The 21413-nt window shown below is 37.5% G+C and overlaps 1 protein-coding gene across 1 annotated transcript; it reads right to left on the reverse strand.

Moving 5' to 3' along the window:
* Positions 1–842: 842 nt before the first annotated feature.
* Positions 843–16706, reverse strand: LOC110995386 (frizzled-2). The gene is made up of 3 exons (XM_022262534.2): positions 16313–16706; positions 3929–4115; positions 843–3819 (listed from the first exon to the last, which is right to left on the reverse strand). Exons 2-3 carry the CDS (start codon positions 4094–4096, stop codon positions 2362–2364), a joined length of 1626 nt encoding a protein of 541 aa, XP_022118226.1. The 5' UTR covers positions 4097–4115; positions 16313–16706; the 3' UTR covers positions 843–2361.
* Between the last annotated feature and the right edge of the window lie 4707 nt (positions 16707–21413).

The following is a 21413-nucleotide window of genomic DNA, read 5'->3' on the forward strand; positions in this document are numbered from 1 at the left end:
TTTATTACTCAGAAAAAATGTATCAGGGCTATTATGGGCTTTGGACCTCTTACGAGCTGTAGACCGATTTTTCAGGAACTCGGTATTCTGACAGTACCGAGTTTGTATATCGTTGAAGCAGTTATGACTGTAAAGAGGCATCCAAAATTATTTCAAACATTTAAAGAAACTTCCTTGCATATACCGAGGGATCCAACACGGCTGCGGGTGCCTGCATGTTGCACCACGCAATATTCTAAAAATTGTTACGCCATGGCCGTAAGAATATATATATATATTCTTACGGCCTACTATAACTTCTAGGAAGGTGATTAACTTCCTAGAAGTTATAGATCGCTACCATGTAATGTTTTCAAGGGTTAGGTGATTGGGTTCTTAAAGGCAAGGTGCTTTTATAGCGTGGGCGAGTACCTAAATCATAAGTTTGAAATTAACGCGGGGAACATCACTTCAGATGTTATTAAATACAAGAAAAAGAAGCCTAACGATTAAATCGTTGTATTTTTTAGATAAGAATTATTACAAATATTGGTGTCTAACTAACTCTGCGCTGTCAGTTTTCTAAATGTAAGATTTCATAACTAGTCTTGTTATTCATAATTATTACTTGTCTACGGCATCCCTTACATAATTTATAAGTGTGTCATAATGAATAAAACCAATGAATAAACAAAGGTAGAAAATAAGAACATGAACAGAAGTACATACATCTGTAAGGTCTGAAAGGATAATAAATGTATGTATGTAAATAAATAAATAAATAAATACTACGTCAGTTAAGGACGTCTTAACGTCTGTGCATTTTGTAACTAAAAGAGGAATTTTATAAAAAAAATCCAACAAAATTTGTACATAAAAGTCGTTTTATTTATCTACAGTTAGGATATAAAATAAATTACATTCTTATTTCTCTTAGGCTGCGATGTTCGTGTTAGACTAAAATTATTTCCTTCACAATTGACATCAAAACTATTGCACTCGTTTTTTCATAGAAAAGTAGCAAATAGGAAGTTTATTCTATTGTACAATAGATGGCAGTGTTAAGTTTACTACTACTCGCCAATAGGTGGCAATACAATGTGAAAATTTGTTTGACTGTACATTAAGCTGTGTAAATTATATCTCTACTGACCAATAGATGACCAATAATTTAAACAGAGCCATCTAGTGGTGATTCGTATTCAAGAACTACCTACTTAATCACATCCAAGATGAATCATTATAGAATTGTTTAATTTATAAATTATTACGTATACCACAATCATAGATACAATATATTATTACGTACAATTTTACAGCATTATTTTAGAATTATTATTAAATTACAATTACCCAAGAATTAAAAGGTATAAAGTAAATTAGCTTTATTCGTCTAAAAGATACACGTCCAACTCGAACGCACGTCGTCTCGCTCTTATTTATAAACATACACAATATGAGAGAGCGAAACGGCAGGATTGCCGAATTACTTTAGACACGTCCCGTTTGTGGTCGACAGTGACTTACGGAACCGTCCCACCACAGAAGCTAAGAAAAAGACGGTGTTTCCATCGGCCGCGGCGTCTTTCTCGAAGTTTCTATAGAGAGACGTATTTTTGTTTACAAATTCTTAAGTCAGCCGGTTACAACGAGTCACGTGATCCGAAACTCGTGTTTCGATGTCGCCACTTCACTAACTCCATTTAATAGCTGCTTCCGTCGTTTAACTATTTTAGTTATTTCCCGTTTTTCTAAACATGTACTGAAACGTACTGATGACAATGTGGTTCATTGCGAATCCGTTAGGTAATCCCGTCTCGAGAAGCAGATATTAAGTGGAATGTGGAGTGTTTGAGCGGTTGCGTCGCGGCTCATTTTCACCGATTGTTATTTATGTCGACTATAGATACACCCCTCGCGTGGGCAATAAAATCACTGTCGCACCTGAAGATTACGTTCACACGCTCGTCACGCCGCGTCGCGCGTTCCGTTTATGCTAAGACTAGACAAGGCGCGACTCACACTCACTCCCACTCACTATATAATATTAACTGCGCACGGGCCGTGCGTTTATCACATTTACAATTTGACCGTCGGCAGAGAATCGTCGAAAATGGCACATCGCGGGGCTCGTTACGAGAGAAACGATCACATCAGTCTGTTCAACTATCGCCGATGTCTCGCGGCCCTTCGCGTCCGCTTCTCCGTCGGCCGGTCGGTCGTCGAGGGCGCTCACACCGGGCCGTAGTCGGAGAGCGGCTGGGCGGATCGCGCGGAGGCAGACGGCGCGTGAGGCGGCGGAAGCGGGTGCGAGGGCGGCGGCGGCGGCAGCGGCAGCGGGGCGGGGGGCGGCGCGGGGGGCGGGCCGGCCGCCACTTCGCGTCACACGGCGCCCTTCACGAGAGCCCGGTGCGCGGGCGCCGGCGCTCGGCCTCCGCGCCACACGCGGCGCCACGAGTCCAGAGTCTTGCCCGACCAGATCCACACGCCCGACGTGATGCCCACGGCTAGCGCCATGAAGTATTTGAGCATGAGCGCCGAGTACACGGGCTTGCCGCCGCAGGCCGAGCCGCACGCGACGCGCTGCAGCCAGTCCTCGCGGCCTCCCGCCTCGTACGCGAAGCAGCCGATCACGACGCCCGCCGGCACCGCGTAGAGCACGCTGAACACGCCGATGCGGATCATCAGCTTCTCGAGCTTGTCCGCCTTGGATCCGGCGCCGATGCCGCCCTGCCTCTTGATCACCGAGCGTATTCTGAATAGGGACACGAAGCCGGCCAGCAGGAAGGTCGCCCCGAGAGCGAAGTACACTATCAGCGGCGCGAGGACGTAGCGCTTTAGGTTCTCCGAAGAGGTGTTGCCGACGTAGCAAATGCCGGCTACCGGGTCGCCGTCGACGGCCCCGGCCAACAGCACGGCGACGGTCTTGGCGGCCGGGATCAACCAGGCGGCGAGGTGGTAGTATTGGGCGTGGCCCGCGATCGCCTCGTTGCCCCACTTGAGGCCGGCCGCGAGGAACCAGGCGAAGGACAGGACCACCCACCATATCGACGACGACATACCGAAGAAGTAGACGAGGACGAAGACGAGGGTGCAGGCGCTCGGGCCGTTCGAGGAGGTCTTGAGCAGGGCCCCGTCGCAGGCGATCTCGTCGTGGCCGACGACGAGGCGGGCCAGGTACCCGATCGCCACCATGAAGTAGCAAGCGGACAGGTAGACGATCGGCCTCTCGGGGTACTTGAAGCGCTGCGAGTCAATGACGAAGGTCGTGAGCGTCATGAGGGTGGAGAAGGCGCAGAGGCCGGCCCACAGCGCCACCCACACGGCCGCGAAGTCCTTCTCCTCGCGAGTGAAGTACGGGCCGCGGCAGGGCAGCGCGCAGCCGGGCACGCCGGCCGTGCGCGCGCTGGCGTTGTGCAGGGCGCGCACGCTCACCAGCGGCGGACGGCACGCGCACGCGCACTCCTCGCTTGCGACCTCGCCCGGGCTTGCAGCCGGGCCGCTTTCGCAGTTTTTTGGATCCTTGCAGTGGTTTTTGTACGGCCGGCGAGGCGGCGGCCGCGGCGGCTCGGGTTCCTGCGCGCGATCGTTCTCCTCCATGCAGAGATGGTCGGGGTCGCCGAGCCGGGGCAGCTTCTCGCAGGCCATTCGCTCGGGCCACTGGAACCCGTACTTCTGCATGAGCGGCGCACATCCGGCGCGGGCACGCTCGCACACGCTGCGGCAAGCCGGCACCGGCATGGCGTAGTCCTCGAAGCATATAGGAGTGTACACAGAACACAGGAAGAACTTCAAGTCGGCCGAACATTTTATTTCCACGAGTGGCCAGTACTGGTGCACCTGCAATGAAATAATGCAACATAAATACATAACGTCTATATATTAGTACTCGTGGATGATGATGAACACCCGTCGAATGTTGTATCCAAAATGGAATGCGAACACTTACCTCGAGGCCGGCCTCGTCTTGCGTGTCATGATCGAGCCCATTGGGGAAGGAGGTGAGGTTGTATCCTATACCACGGCACATGGGAATGGTGATCTCCTCACAGCGAGGCTGCAGAGCCGCCGCCGCTGTCACCGCGCACGCCCACACCCACACCCACACGCCTAACATTGCGCTATTCTAACCGCATCTGAAAATTGTAAAAAAGTCCCATTAGCATAATTTTATGCAAAAAAATTAAAAAAAAAAGTGAAATATATCAGTCATTTAATACAAGGGTGGTCGATTTGTTACGCCCGACTCAAATTAAAGGTCGAATAAACTAAACGGAAGGGCATCCAGGCCATTCAAGAAAGGCATCCAGTGCGCATATCTGTTACTGGCACGTGTATGGCGGCTCGTTAAATAGATATTAACCGAACAAGCCGAGCAAAGACACACCCGCCTCTAAAGAATATTCGAGTACGAGAAACTATTCTCGACGACAAACTGAAAATAATTTCACTCGTTAGTAGTCCGCATTGCATTCATGCTTTTTACTGAAGCTCGGCTCTCTCTATATAAAAGCATTGGAAAAGGCTGTTTAGTGAATCAGTGAAACAGACCGGGGCTCCTTTTTTCATTCAGATAACTTACATTTAGTGTTTGAGTATAATGGACGGGTGGTGACGTGGTATTTATTCAGTAATAAATATATAGAAGAAATATTAAAAGAGTATTGAGAAATTTCTACCAGTTCAGCAAATAGTATAAAAATGTGTAACTATAACGACACAATAGTAAATGCTGGATTAATAAGGCCTCGCACGGTTCAAGTGGACAACTATCACGAAGACTTAGAAAGTAGTCGGCTGTTAATAGGATCAACGTAATCTGTACAAAATCTTACGGGATGATATTAAATCACAGTACTTAGATAGAGTAATTTAATTCTTATGTAATCAAACAAAAGTCTGCAAGCAATGCATTTTATTGTGTCTATATTTCTAAGAAGACGTGATAAATCTGAATTACATGTGAGTAAATTTAATTTCGTAAACCATAGGTTCAGGACCATGTGAGTTACGAAGCCATATTCTAAAAACAGCATTCTGTAGGGACGCAATGTCGGGTGGTCGGGCGACTATAAACAATGCACTCGTAAAATCTGTGGCAGTTGCAGACCGTATCAATTATACCATACCCACTAGTGAGGCCCCTCTCGCTTTTTTATTAGAAACAAACATTTGAATTGTTCTCTAACAATCGGGGCAATCTACGTTTCTTAAAAATATTATTAAGTTCTATTTTATCCTCATAAGCAAACATAGATACACACGTTGCGTTTCTGAGGTAGCGGTTTCGGTAAACCGGTCCTTATTTACAACTTTACAAGGCCTTAATTAGTAATATGGTATAAGAGATACCCATCGCATTGTTAATAAGGAAGTTTTAATTAAAATTCAATAGTGCAGCTGTTTCTGTAGAACACGTGTTTTACTAAATAAGGAAATACAATTGACAATATATTAATGCACTTTAATTGTAATCTACTTACTTTAGGAACTAGTCTATTTATTTTTAAAATAACACGAAAAGAACCCAAATAGAATGCTCGCTAACCCTTAGATGTTTTTTACGCCTCAAAAGTTTTGGATACACAAAGTATAGTCGCGAAAATATAATCAAACTCAATATCGCTTTTGCCTAACTGATCGAACCGCTAACAATGTTTACGTAACCTAAGGCTCGGCAGCTCGTTATTCTGGTTGAGTGAGAGCTGTAATAGCTGGTGTCGGGTTATAGCTTGGACGTGTCGCTAAATGCATATTTAATGTATCGGTTCCTAAATTGATGTTAAATCGTGTCCTTTTTGATCGACTTTAACGCGAAACTCACCATCAAGCACAACAGCCATATTATTTAAAGCCTTTAATTAAACTACTATAATGTGTGTATAAAAATATATCCTCCTAATTTTGGATTTATTTCGCATAAGGTGTTCAATGGTCATGTGAGAATATTTTTGACAGGTTGTCGTTTGACAGAAATGGCCGGTCGAGGTTGATGCCCGATCGGTTGGCTTCGCGCCAACTGATTAAAAGCTTATAGACTGTGGCGTGGTACAAGGAACTTTAGAAAAATCTTACTTATTTTTTTTAATACTGAACTTATACGCCTACGTGTATTTTCATGTATATACAATATATCATCTTTTATCTGTATGACATAATATTTGAAAATGTTTCTTTTGTATACTTAGCGCACTTAGGGTAAAACCAGCCTTAAAATTAGTTATTATAGAATTTAAAAATAGAAATGACAGCCGAAGAACCAAGACGGGCTAGGTAACTAAGATTTCAATTTCCTTGAAGCGGTTAAAAATCGCTAAACGCGTTCACTAGCACCACGAGTGAAGTAGTTAGACCGCTAATGAAAATACGGACAAGCCCGCCCGCCAGATTTGTCCTTATTGCGTTTGTGGGAACTGCTGTTTGTATATTTAACGGGTGAGTTTACCGGTAGTTAAAACGAACTGATAAAAATATTTGACTAATTAAAAGGGAATGTCCCTAAAGGATGCGTAAAAAAGTAAATACGATTTGTATCTTTAATAGTCCCAATATATACAATAATAAGTAAAATACGAGTTACGGGAGTAATATATTCCTAAGGTGAACCCGTGACCTCAGGGGTTTGACGAACTCGGGAAACTATTCTACATAAAAAAGTTATCTGAACTTAGTCATTCAAAATTCCCTGTCAACCCGCCTCCATATATTATAACGAAAGGGTGGTTGCGTGACGATTTTTTGTCGCTTTCTTGTTAGAACCCACAGTATAATTTATAACTTTATTGTCACTGCGTAAACAATTTCACTTCTGATAAGCTGAAATAAAATAAAACCCGTTAACAAGCAACGACGAGCTAAAAGAGTGAAGTCGAAGATGACTTGAGAGAGTAATGGTTTCAAAAATGGTTTTAAAACCATTCTAAAAAATATGGAGTGGCAACCTTGCTGCTGAAATGGGAATGGACAGGCCATATTGCACAGTGTACAGTTAAAAGATGATAGACCGCCGAAGCCAACTGCTGGAAGAGACCTCCAGGAAAAGGAAACGACAAAAGCGATGGACTGACGACAGATATGTGGAGGAAGCTAAGAAACGATCCAAATGGAAAGTTAAGCAGATGGTCATTACTTATAAGAGGTCCATACTGCAGCACAGAAAGAAACAGAGATAACAATGACTAACTAAGAGTATACTAACAAAAGTAACACCCATTTGACATGTAATTATTAAAAGTATGAAATTAATGTTTTTTTTTATAGAACAGGGGGCAAACGGGCAGGAGGCTCATCTGATGTTAAGTGATACCGCCGCCCATGGACACTCTCAATGCCAGAGGGCTCGCGATTAATAATGGCTCAGTACCCTTTAAAACTTGACCCATACGAAGTTTGGTATCTTTGGAGTCACTTGTATATATTTAACCTACTTTAACAGTTTAAAGAAGTCTCAAAACTTGAAGAAAAGGACTATCATAATAACATATATTTTGATCATTTAATTCTATTTATGACATGATTTATTTATCATTTCATAATTTCGCATGTTCCAGCGATATTCACTTCAGGGGCTTGTCGCTGACTGGTTAAGCAGGGACCTGTCACTCAGACCGCAGCTAACTGTAACTTTATCGTTTGTTCATTCTTTTTGATGCCGTATAAGCAACAATTTTCCAAGTACCTAATTGTATGAGTATGATCTCAAGGCACGTTTAAAGCAAAAACCGCAAAGTTACCGCTATTTAGTTTTCTCAAGTACTTTTTGTTAAACTGTCCAATTGAATTTATAAAATATAATTATGTCACGTCGTATGACATGATTTCATCGACAGTTAGTATTGCCAGATGCGCAAGGGGTTATCTCCGTCTTGAGAAGTATTATATGTGATAGTTAGCTCATTAGCTTATGTTTTGTTTGACACTTGACAGTAAATGAGATATTATATAGATATGATTTTAATTGAAACGAAAACCGGAGATGTAAGGTCATTTAAGTGTGCTATAAAGGAGATGTATAAGAATGACATCTCGAAAAAGATGTTGTCATGTTGATGTGAAAACCCAAATCCATTTCGTATAAGTCAATAACAAATTATAATTATTATTTTAATTGTATAAGGCGGATAAAGCAATTTGAAATAGGAGGCTTTAATAAATAAAATGCATATGCTTGAACATTATATGAGATTATTTCTCTCATTACTAAAATAAAAACATTAAGACGAAGATTAGTTTCTTGGAAAAGCTGTTGGTTTTCTACGTATAAATGTTTAATTTGCATAAAGGTACCTACTGGTCTTTGTTTCCTCCCCTATATTGTCTCGACAAAGTGTATAATTACACCCTCGTATGCCTGAGATAAAAAAATAAATAAGTATAAGAAAATATAACAATAATATTAATTAATAATTAATGTGCCATGTCTTGACTTCCAATGTAGACCAAATGTTCTACATTTGCAGTTATTATTTTTATAATCGCGGAAGATAAGAATCAAAAGTTATAAGTTAATTTGTAAATCTAACAAATACAAAGTATCATTAAGTTAGAGAAACTTAATTTGCCTTTAATGTTTCCAATAGCGTTCCGATTCTTTTGTAATTTCTTGTACCTCCCTTAAAACAACAGAAGAGGTCATAAAACTTCCAAGGCCGATAGATAGTCAACAATGCGTGTTCGTTTCAGAAAAAATTTGCACTAAATTTTAGTGAAATATAAAAACGAAGGCAGACTGCCAATTCGCAAACAAATGTTGAAGAATTTCGCATAATTTTTACAACGCTATTAAGCTTAGAGTGTCGCATTCAGATTATTATTTTTAAAACAATACGTGTACCCGTGGTAATAAAATATTTTTACCTGGGCCACTTTATCTACATCTAATTCTGTGAAACAGGTGCTGTGACCGGCTGACACTATAAAAAATGGTCGTTTCGTTATGTTTAATTTTATTCAATTAAAAAATTATTTATTCTGGTAAATTACATCTTATTGTAGTCTTTGATAACGACACTACTGGCTATTTACCTTTTGTCCTACATAGTTTTTAATAATATATTTATATCAATATACGTCGTGTATTGATATTTGATATTGTCAAAAATATAACCGCAGTGGCATGTGATGAAATGTTTTGGGGAATGACACTATTTTTAGATCGGTCCCTTGTTCGTTCATTGAGTCTGAATGATCTGAGTGAGATTAAGCCCGCATTGCTCACATTCCGGAATTTTTTTGATTCCGCCATTGTATTATATTCATTTCAAATTCCAATATATATTTGACATATGCCACGTCATTCGAGTTTAATAGTAACTTGGGTGAATAACTCCCTGGCTTAAGAAATAATTAAATTGATAACATAAAATCGTACTTTTTCAATTTCATGGGTAAATAAATAATTAATTACATATATTATATAAATATTTTTTAAATGAATACTCTAGTCTTAAACAGCGGTTCCCGTAATGACTGATCAGTGTTAGAAGCTGTCACTTCCCTTTGTTTCAAAATGGGGTCTTTTTGATATCGATCGCTCAGGTAGTCGGGAACGGATGATTTATTGCAAGTCTTGTTTGTCCAAATAATCGATGCCTGGCAAATTTCCACCCCACACCAATACACGCCCCAATTTATGGGCGATAAAGTTTTGTTTTGTTTGTACTACACTTCTAGTTAATGTTGCTATTACGAAAATTCCTCGGCTGCTACTCGGGTGATTTTCGATAAATTAGGGATTTGTTTGTGCGCTAATATAAATTATAAAGGTTCATTGTGAGCATAACAAACGACTGTTTCAACAGTGCAGGCTTTAAGCGAACAATCGAGTATGAATTGTTATTTAAAATGTTAACTCGTAATAATAAACGAGCGTTGCTGTATTACGCATCTTTAAAAATTAGAAAATCTTCTTTAGCTTAATATTTAAAACACAGAAGTGAAGTGAAAGAACCATAAACAAAACGATTTATTAAGTAATTGAGACAAGATTTTAAATGTAGTCGGAGGCCCAAGCTACTTTAATGTTCCAAGCGTTTCATTCTAGCAAAGACTTGGCAGACTACAATTTTTCACAAGGGTGTATCCCTGACGTGATTACCGAACCCCCCGCACCCCTTCCCTGGGACAACCCCCGGCCATAATGTAAATCACCTTCTTCTGACCCTAGCTAAAACAACTATCCGATTGAATGATTTCCACTGCACTAAAAGGATCTATATAGATGATATCTTCGTCTACGTCACCATGTGGAACCCATTTCACAAACGTACATGTTTAAGTCGCATTTCTAATCTGTACAGAATTTGTCAAAAGTCAAAAATTGCCAAAAGCGATAAGAGAGGTAACACGCGTTATCAACGGTTATCACTCAATCTGGTACACGCTATACCGTGTAACTACACTATTACAAGTTTACGATACGTGTTATAAAACTAAATTTTATGTTATTGCCTCAAGCATTCAGATTTCATTGATAACGTGGGTTTTCTTATCGTTACGTATAGATTTTTCTCGGCATTTTAGGGAGAAATGATTTTATATGAAACGCTTTGTAGGCGCCATTTTCTCCCCAGTCTTTTGGCGTAACATTCAGAGTCGGGTCTTACCGAGAAATACTCCCGTATGTGAAACCAATTTCATTTGTCATCGAGAGTCTTATCATCAACATTTTTATATAACAGTTAATTCAATCATGTTTTTTTAGATATATGGCGACAAAAGAACAATAGATACAATCTGTCATAGTTCAATCGTTGAAATAAATTGCGTTCCATTGAAAAATACCAGGCAATTGAATTTTTTAATTTTTTACGTTTGATTAGAATCATCTAGAATTAAAAATAAATTCCGAGTGGCGTTAGGCAGTGGTATCTGGTCGTCGCAGCTGTTATCAGTTTATCAGCACCAATATCAATAAATCATGCAGCTCTATCATATTGTAATTAAACAACCTTATCAGTACACCGGGTTACATGCTCCTTCACAATATTATAACGGACTGTGGAGAACGAGAATCATTATTTTGGGCCGTAGCTCTATAACTAAGCGAATAATTTATTCTTTTGAGAAATAGGGTGAGGTTTGCACTGTGAAACGATCTATTTTGATTGAGTTTCGGTTTCGATATGTTATACTATAATAATGATAATAATATTGATAATATGATAATATTTTATAAGAATAATTATTATTATTATATAATAAAACAGGCGAGTTACCGGGGCTGTCTCTGTCGGGAATCTGGTCTCGTGAAACCATAACGATTTGAATGTTCAATTGGGTCGAGAGTAAGGTTATAAAAATTAAAATACATTTGGTAGATGCCTGTTCTAAAGTATTTGGTTCTAATTGGCGCCAATGAGAGAAACACGGTGACCTGATTGCATTAAATATCAACCGGTTAGCCATAGGCCTAGTCGAAAAAATACACATTTACTACCTTGCGACCGCGCTTTCGTCTGCTAAACTATGGCTCAGCCTTCAAGCAACAGTAGTTACCTCACGTCCTAACCCAATAACCTATCTCAAACCATTTTTGACCATCTGAGATAGACATCTTAATCCAAATATTGATAAAAGAGTGCTCATAGCAATCTGTCGATACAAGCTATCCATGGTAGGTTGGATCGATGTGTGTGGATAGACCTTTGTATGAAAATGACAGTTCAACTGTGCCAATATCTAATCTTCATATGTATTTTAACTTTCACCAGGTTTTAAAAAAAATTAAAAAGCTATTTGATATGTATTAAACATAGTATATATTTTAAAATTATTTGTACGGTTTTATTATCTTAATTTGGTATATTGATTATCAAATAGGTATAAGTGCGAAGAGATTTCATTCTATTCGTTGCCAAAAATGGATTTTCTTCGTAGGGTTTGGTTATTGGAATGCAGATAGGGATCGATCGACTGTCACGGTCTGATCTTAATTTGTTTTCAATCTGAGATTGTGGATTTATTATTGGGTTCGGTCGTTAAATTTACTTTATATCCATTATTATAAACAATAAATCATGTTTGTACAGCTCGCAAGGTGATCCAATGTTCAATTCGTCCAAGGCGACGCTCTGATTACGCATCAAGTGCAAACTGATAGAGGCAGTAACAGATTATAAAAAACATGGATGGAGATTAGTATTTTTGGGTGTTTAAATGCCATCTCAAATCAATTCGTTAATGTAAAATCCGCTTATAAGGGTGTGACTTGGTTTCCCCCCGCCAATGGAAGACGCCTAGAACAATTTTGGAAATAATTTTTACTACTATAGTTGGTATATATCTGTTTAATCTGTATAGATATATACCAACAATAAAATATAGATATGATAGCTAAGGTGATGGTTGGTCAAAGTAAAATATTTGCCTTGGGAAAGCGAACGAACAATCAAAACACCCAGTGTTTAATATTCTGAGCGCATAATTGTCCGTTATGTTTAGGCCATAACCAGCGGTAAGTAGTCATTACAAGCGTATAATGCTTGTCGAATATTTTATAAACATTCATTGTTTATGTCTGCCACGCTGCCTTAACGGCCGCTCCATTTTCGTGCAATTCTAACTACTCGTTTAGATTATTACGCGACGGGAACAGAACATCTCATAGAGGGTAGTTGAGAAAATTCGTTGTCGTTCCTACCTACCAGCAATATTTTATACTACCATTGTTTGATTGGTAAGTAGATCATGAATTTATATCGTTTAATAGTATACAAATGTAAACAGGTATATAGCATTTACGGGTTTCATTGAAACGTATAACTTTAGAAACTTTCAATCTGATTGAATAGCAAATAGCTTTAATTATATATCTATATAATAATCTATATAATAATATTATAATATCTAATAAATTAAAGTCCGAACATCACTGGTTTACGAAACGAGAACCTTTAAAATTCAATAAGCTTCTTAGGCTGTAGATACACGAACGACGTCATTGGCCAACGTTATTATTCTCTTTTACGTGGCTTTTAAGTTTATTTTACAGTAAATCACACGGCACCGTAACGTTTATTTTAAATTGCTTTTAGTAATATAACAATATTATGACCAACCAGTTAAACCAGTGCTAGCTAGTGTAAAATAGCCGTTTGTGTCGCCCAAAAGCGTCGGCCCTAAGTCGATGGGTGGTATGGGCTGCATGTATAAATAATTTGATAAACGACGAAGCAGGCCCAGCGGGGCAACCTCCTCGTTAATATACTTAATGGCTGGACATGTAACGGAATTCTTACAAATAGAATATTTCATTTCTGTTACGAAATTGCCCGTACAACTGTCAATACAATGCAGGAAGGGTGAGAAGCAGTTGTCTTCGTTACAGTGCTTTATCTACTGAAAAGATATGACGTAAGTAGAAAATAATCGTAAGACACTTAAATATAAGATTTAATAAATACAATAACGGAGCTTATATTATTCCCGCACAGTGGTTTCTCCGCCAGTGTCAAAGGCGCGAGGCACAAAGACTCGAGCTCACAAAGGGCATACCCCGAGGGCCCTACAGTCTTACACTTTAGTGGGATACCCAATTGAGCAATTAACTTAAGAAACCAGCCACGAATTATTTTATAGCTGGCGTACTCGACCTATGTGTAACTTGACAGTACTACTCGGAATTTAATTCGGTGCTTGCAAATGGAAAATACTCACGAATAAAATGGAGCCAATTAAATGAAAAACTTGTTTATAGAGATATATATATATATATATATATAAACGATAATGTGGTGGTTCACTGCCGTAGACGGTAACTGGGAGTATAAGTTTACATATGTTTTTGGCGATCAGCAAGCATGAAGAAACAGTTCGAATCGAAATGATACTTTTAATCAGCTCAGCGTACTACACTGAACGGAATATGACGAAGGAGTGAGTAGATTGTATGTATCGGTTTCATCTCGAGTCATTAAAACAATAAATAACAAGCTGTCCGCACATAAATCTAAATACCACCGAGACGCAAACGGCTTGGACGAATGCAAATGATAGCAGCATAACGTTCCCGCTTAAAAATTTATAAGCAGCCATAAAATATACAGAACAAACAGATCTTTGTCGGACGCGTGAATCCCGAATGTTAGCGCGGTCATCGAACTCGCTACTCGACGTACTAATTAGATTTAATGCGCTTTACCTGCAATTAGTAGGTGTTAGGTAATATAGAGCGGCTGTTGGTATAGGACGTGTGTTTGGGCCGAGGCTGCTTTATGCTTTGTTTTCATCATCATCGCCCACGCACCCGTTTCACCGTTTTTATTGAGCACACATCGATATAGTGTTGGGTTTATTTATTTTTTTATCTCTCTCCCAAGTGTTATAACGATGTACAACATTGTGGAGCTCGAGTGCTATTGTATTAGATTTACGCGATTGTTATTGCAATATATTTGAAAACGTTGTTTACATAGGTAGTTATTTGGAGGAAAGCTGAGTTATGGGAAATGTTTTAACGGCTCGGAAACGATTACACGGTACGCCAAAAGGGTAAAATATAATTTGTGTTTAATGGCTGAAATAAAAATTAAATACTTAAACAATCGTGCTTTTCGCATCTTCACAGCGTTATTAATTTGATCAGTGTATGAAGGAGGTTTATGAACGTTGCCTGTGTTCGTTAACGCAAAAGCGAAATATTTAAAATGATTATATATTTTGCAATTTTAATTGGGGTTTAATGATTTACAAAGTAGAGGCCCGCCGATAGCGTCGTAACTCAAAACGCCAATAATAAATTTCCACTATTTTTATTCAGCTAGGCTTTCGCAAGCACTGTTCAACTTTTATATTCCACCGTTTCGAGTACCGGCAAGAGCTGTCAAGAAATAAAGCGCATATAAAATTTGTCAATTTATTGCATAATAAAAATTTACCGCAGATAAATCTGTTTAGGGAAGCGAATTACACTTTACTTTTTACTAACTTTATTGCGAAAAAGTCAGTTTTGAGCATTTAACGTTTAGACTTTAGACAAATATTTTTGTACTGAGGTTAAAGACATCAAAGTATTTTTTGATCGTTATAGATTATATTTTATATGTCAATTAATAATATTATCAAAACTAGCGTATAATAACTATACATGAAGCTCACATCACATGTTCCTTAAGTCAGAAATGAAAAATCTAAGGCTAGACTAGTGAATGCCCCCATAAATAATACGGCAGACAGTAGTCTGTGTTAAGTATTAAACACATTTCTCGAGCGTACAATAATAATAAATTACAACAACGCTATGAATGCTGGCGTTCAATGTATTGCAGACTTGTCTCTGAAATGCTGAGTGCAGCTTCTACTTCAGATAAAACGACAACAATTTACAATATTAATAATGGCCGCGACAACGAAAATTATCTCCGAACGCCGAGATCACAACTTCTTATATTTATATTTTTCAGCATCGATTAATGGCAAATCGAATAGTTAATAATAAGACTACCCAAGAAGCGAAGAATTGTGTAAAGCTATTTTAAAAATTCTAACGCGTAGGCATTGTCATATGACGTTAATCGTCGATGAAGACGAGTCGTAAATATGCGTGAGTCAGTCGGACGATGGTTATTTTCGACTTGCAAATGAGAAAGTGCAGTTTAAGCTATAGCTAGGTTTAGTTCAGGTGGCGGGTGCAACGCACTCTTACGTTTATTTCTTTGCAGGCCTGCACAGAGTATCCGGTTGTTTCGACCATAAACTATTTTATACTTTTTCTGACGTTGACTTTAGCGACAGAATACCAATGGGACGACTGGTTTAGGAATTCTACTGTGGAATATTAGAGGTGTACGTGAATTAATATATTTATTTTTTGCACGTAACGATTTCCACTCATCAGGTGTGTAAGGTATAAATACTGTATAATAGATAAAAATAGTATTTAAATACACAATTTTAACGATGATTTCAAATGAAAGAATCCCATCGTCATGCAGCAATTAGACTATTAAAAAGAATATAAAAAAATATAAAAATACGTAAAGGTATACGCAATTTTGACGTTATTTACTCAATGATAGTCATTGTAGATAATTTGTTAGGTTATTGTTGTTTGGTACCAAAGTAATATTTATTCGTATGTACAAAGTTATCCTTAAGTACATACCTCGATGTACAAACGCGAGGTGCAAGTATTGTTTTACATTTATTTTAAATGTGGTTACTATTTATGATGAACCTCATGACTAGAAGTAACATCGACACAAAATTTATTAAGATATTCAATCGTACCTTATTGTCTGTGCGGTTATCGCGTTTACACTTATCGCCTCAAAACAAATCCTAGCGCGTTATCAAGCCACAGGTATACCTACGTCAAATCAATACGATAACTTACCTCTTTCAGCAAAAATCGGAACAAAACCCAAGATACAACACAATTCACAGTTGCACACTAATCACATCGTCTTCTAAAACACATAATTAAATCCATGTTATCATTTAAAAGTATCGATTCACAGGATCCAGTCACACGGTTAGGTCGCTTCTCCGCGACGCTATAATTTTAATTTTAGAAAATTGCAGTCCTTGAAGGTTTTACACGAGAAAAATCTGTTCAGATTCCTATGTTTGATATAGCTGCAGCACTATAGAAATATGTAGTTATGTCATAGATCAGCTGAGCGTGTTTTTCAAACAATGCTTTCGGCGCAATAAAAAATTAACAAGTACACGACACTACACCGCGACGCGCGGAGTGGGACTGAATTTGTTTCGTCGAATCACGAAACGCCAATGGCGAATGAGTGAATGAGAAGGGCGCTAGCGCGCGAGGAGCGTGGCGTGGGGACACTGCAAGTTTACTACACATATAGATGGCGCTACTTGTGCTAGGACAGAGGACTATCTTATGGATCAACTAAGCAACCATGGTGTTTCAAACACCACTAATTGATGACTTATTGAAACTAAGATATTCGCTTAATTCAAAGAAATTTTTTAACATTAGTCTCAAACATAATATATTTTAAATTTAGTTCCACTTTTAGAGAAACCTATTAGAGATTGCCTCTAGCCTGAGGCCTAATATAATATTATGGATAGATTAGAACTTATCCAAATTAATCTAATCTTAAATACCGTATCATACAATAGTTCATTTATTATGATTTATGATTAAAATTAGGGTAGGAGAATGTTTTCTACCAACTTTTAAATTGTGCAATTATTCACTAACTTCTTACAGTACTCAATGTGTTTAGTAGATATCTAGTACCTTAGAGCATCCAATTTCCAATCTCTGATTCTAAATTAGGGAAACATTTCCAAATTATCGACGCGAAACGTTTTATTAAGTCCCTCTCCACCATATCCGGATTTAATTTACGCGAACAGCGGCGTTTTCTTCGTGACGGAAATTAGTGTGTACATTGCATTACTGTGAAGAGAGTTTTCACAAAATCAGTGAAGAGTGTTCGGTAAATGTAAAAATTTCATTAAATAGGAGATTGGGAATCGTAATTGCAAATGGAAAAATCGATTAAAGTTTGCGGAGCCGCTTCACTTTATCTCGAGGGTCGATCAAATAGAATTCATTTTTGATCTCACTTCCCTATCACCGAAATAAAGAGAAGGCTCTATTAAACGAAAGGCTCCTCGACAGTTGTGATTTCCGAATTATACTGATTAAAAAGCGGCCAAGCTAACTCAAGCAACTGTTACTGAATGATTACCGAGATTTGCTGTAAAGATTTTGTAAATTTAAATTGCTCTTCATTTTAATATTAACTTAAAAGAAATAAATCTAGTGAAAAATAATCCAACAAATGAAATTATTAATTATCACCCAATATCGGTCATCGTTCACGTAATTGATTTAGTTCTGCGCGGGTTCAATAAATCAGCGCTTTATCTGCGCTATCGCTTCTATTGTTTATAGCCAGCGTATCATCTGTCATATTTCAACAAGAGGGGTTATTTACGCACCAATAAACTCTTAGTTGATGTCACAGGAAAATTGGTTTAACTAATTTATTAACGTAACCAACAATTATTACTTCTCTGAAAATAATTGAAATTGTTCGGTTTTAAAAGACGTTGGAAATACTCATCCACACCATGTCGATGCTTTTGCAAGATATGGAAATAATGTTATTTATATAGATTAAATGTAGAAACAATGTAACTCTTTGTTACAAGATGATTTAATTGTTTTGCTTTTTTTTTGGTTTTGATTGTTTAAAAATGGAAATCGTGTTATTTTACTCCGTTAATGATTAAGACGCCGTCTCACCGTCTTTGAAGATATAAAGACGCGACAGATTTGACTGTGTACGGCACAATATGAATGTTACACTTATAATTAAACATGTAATTAGTGCGATAAAGTAATAAGAGTCCGTAAAATGTAAACCTAAGTTGACATTAGATAAGTGAGTTGATAGACCGGCGCCGCTTTATCACAAGTCTAGACCGGCAGGTTAAAAACAATTTTTATCTCCCAAATTCATATCGATTTTTTTAACCAAAAGCACATTGAGAATTTGACGGACCCGCTTTATATGTAATGCTAAAAGTATGTGTCTGAAACAACTTATGTATTTTTCGTAAATAGATTATATGTTTTTGAATAATTATATGGTCTGTTGGGCGTTTTTGTATTCTCTGTCTAAAGTACCTCACTTTGAATTATAGCCGGAATGAAAACAAAAACTAACGTGTTTTAAGAGGAACAATACCGGGAGACCATAAGCCATGAGGTGTTCCACTGTTGGTACGTAGAGTTAAACAAATGACGTTCAGCATAATGCAGTTGGAACGATTACAATGGGACAGTGGGCGCTTGTGGGCGCAACGCACCTTCTGGACGCTCACGCGGTAAAGTGCTGAATCAATACTACGTGTTACCCGTACATCATACATATAGTAACTTTCCATGGATTGTTTTGGAAAAAAGGAGTCTTTGGCGAAAAAAATAGTTACGAACTATAATTGATGTACAATATTATATACAATATTATTGCACAATTTACAAACAAACTCAAGACTTAACTTAAAAAGAGGCCTGTTTAAATAAAATAATAAATAGGTGAACGGCGTTTCGAAGGTTACCGGATTAACGCGTACAATTAATTTAAATATAATATTTAAAGGTAAAGAAGAAATTGTTTGGTTTGTTTAAGGAGATTAACAATGCGAATTAAGGTACTTGAAGTATACTTATTATTCGTCCATTACAGTAATTAAGTTATGACTAATAAGAATATGTAACTTAATGGTTTTTCATTAAATAAATTTCACATGATATAATCGTATAAAATAAGTTATACTAATATATATCATTTTACTTTAGAACCGTTTTCTTTAAGGTTCTATTTAATAAACAATGTTGATAATTGTGCGTAGCATAGTTACTTATTTATTTCAGCTAAGTAAAAAGTGTACAGAAAAAATCCAACAATTTGCTTGTCCGCTCGCCAGTACTTGGAGTTCATCTCAGCTAACGGCTGCTCGAAAACAAAGGAACAAGCCCATGTCATACATTAAATTATGCGTTAACTTGCTGTTTACCGCTCAATTTTGCTAATGTGTAATCGTATTTTTTCTTAATCCTATTAATGTGTTTTAAAGAGAAACGGTTAATGACTGCGAGCTATTACAATTATGTAGTTAATCCGGTAAGTAGAGTAAATTTTTAAAAACGTGTGCAATCTTTGTTTTTAATTAAACACTAAATCAGAATAACCTCGTTATTAAACTCGTTTATCAGTTATCAAGTTTAATTGTCTTGTCTAATGTATACTTAAACATTAAAAGTACTCGCTTGTAATTGGTTTAGCTACAATTTTTCCGAGTTAATCCGTTAAAAATACACTAACCGTATGAATCTTAAAATATTATCATTAATCATCACTAAGCTTCATAAAACAGCAGTTTATTAAAAATAATTTCATCATTACACCACTCGAAAGTATCAACAAATCATAGCAACCCTGTCATGGCAGTACATAATATTTATTGAAACCAGATTTAGTTAGAAACGGAAGGATTGGCTCGGCTAGTCTCACCATCTGGCTTTCGATACAGTACTGTATTGAGGAAGTGTTTGTGAAGATTACGACGGATTATTTTGATAGAAAACAAGACACGAATTGGTTTATGTCTAATTGAATTGTATACAGGTATAAATGGTATTGTTTAAGACTCAAATATCTAATCGGTTTGAAAATAAATAAATGTGACGACATATTTAATATTGAGGCTTTTGTTTTGAGTATGAGACCGCTCATGTCTCATATCAGTTATATAGACAATTACTATTTTTTTTACAATAAAAATGATTAAAAACGATTAGTACGTTTCTGCATATTACGCATGTCTGTAAAATTACACAGGAGGTGAAGAAGCACAAGATGTGACGTAGGTCCTGCCGGTCAGCGGGTTCCAGCTAGCCCATAAATATCATGAGGATATTTCCGGAGTAGTTGTCGCACGGGCCCGGCGGGAGACGCCTAGCCCCACAAACCACACTAGTTTAAGAAAACTCCCTTTTCCCTTCCCTAGCTTCTCGGCCTTATATAGCCTATATAATATATATATAAAGGTTCTACGTAAAACAAAAATGGTTATATACGGGAAGCGACTGCATGAATTCGCAAGTTATATCTAGTTACAATAGTTTAATTAAATGAAAGGTAAGGCTACATACAATATAATAATCAACTTCATATCTTAACAATACTACCAGCATCAGATTAATTACTTCTTTAATACTAAACTTAAGTACAAAATGTCAAACTAATAAATACGAGCTGTCCTAGTATTAAATTAAATAGTTGTGAATAGCAATTGTATTTTTGCCGCTTATATCGCAGTCTTTCTTTTAATTAATAATAACATACTTCACCCCATTCAATGCTCCTATCGCCATGTGAGTTCCTATCGCCATTGCGAAACTTGAATTTTTGATTAAAATTACTTCTTTCCCACACCACTTTACAATAAGACAGTGATAGCGCTTTTATTCACTCAATGAAGACAAATTAACGACACGTCACAGTTTAAATTCCATCAAGATTTACTGATGACGAGGTAACATCTATCATTATTAAATAATAACTTTATTTTGAGATCAGATCTAAGATTTTGTATCACATATAATGCAGTTTAAGATTGAACATTATATTGTTATATAAATAATTGTTCATAAATCCATAATTAATCTATTCAAAAAATAACACGACACTGCATTCTTCCTTAATGCGACTTAAATTCCATAGACAAAAGCATTGTGGTGAAAAAAAAACAAAAGATTTATGAATGTCGCCGGGACGTGGGTGAGACCATAAATCACAGACGAACGGCACAGCTTCAGCTAATCTTTATTATCTGAGCTAATGTTCTTAAATAATAAAAATGTTGTTCAAATTAAATGAAAGCGTGAAAAAGGTACTATTAATTACATCACTTCTGCGAATCAAGTATTTGTAATAGCTAAA

The sequence above is a fragment of the Pieris rapae genome, chromosome 4, assembly GCF_905147795.1.
Source record: "Pieris rapae chromosome 4, ilPieRapa1.1, whole genome shotgun sequence".
NCBI classification, from domain to species: domain Eukaryota; kingdom Metazoa; phylum Arthropoda; class Insecta; order Lepidoptera; family Pieridae; genus Pieris; species Pieris rapae.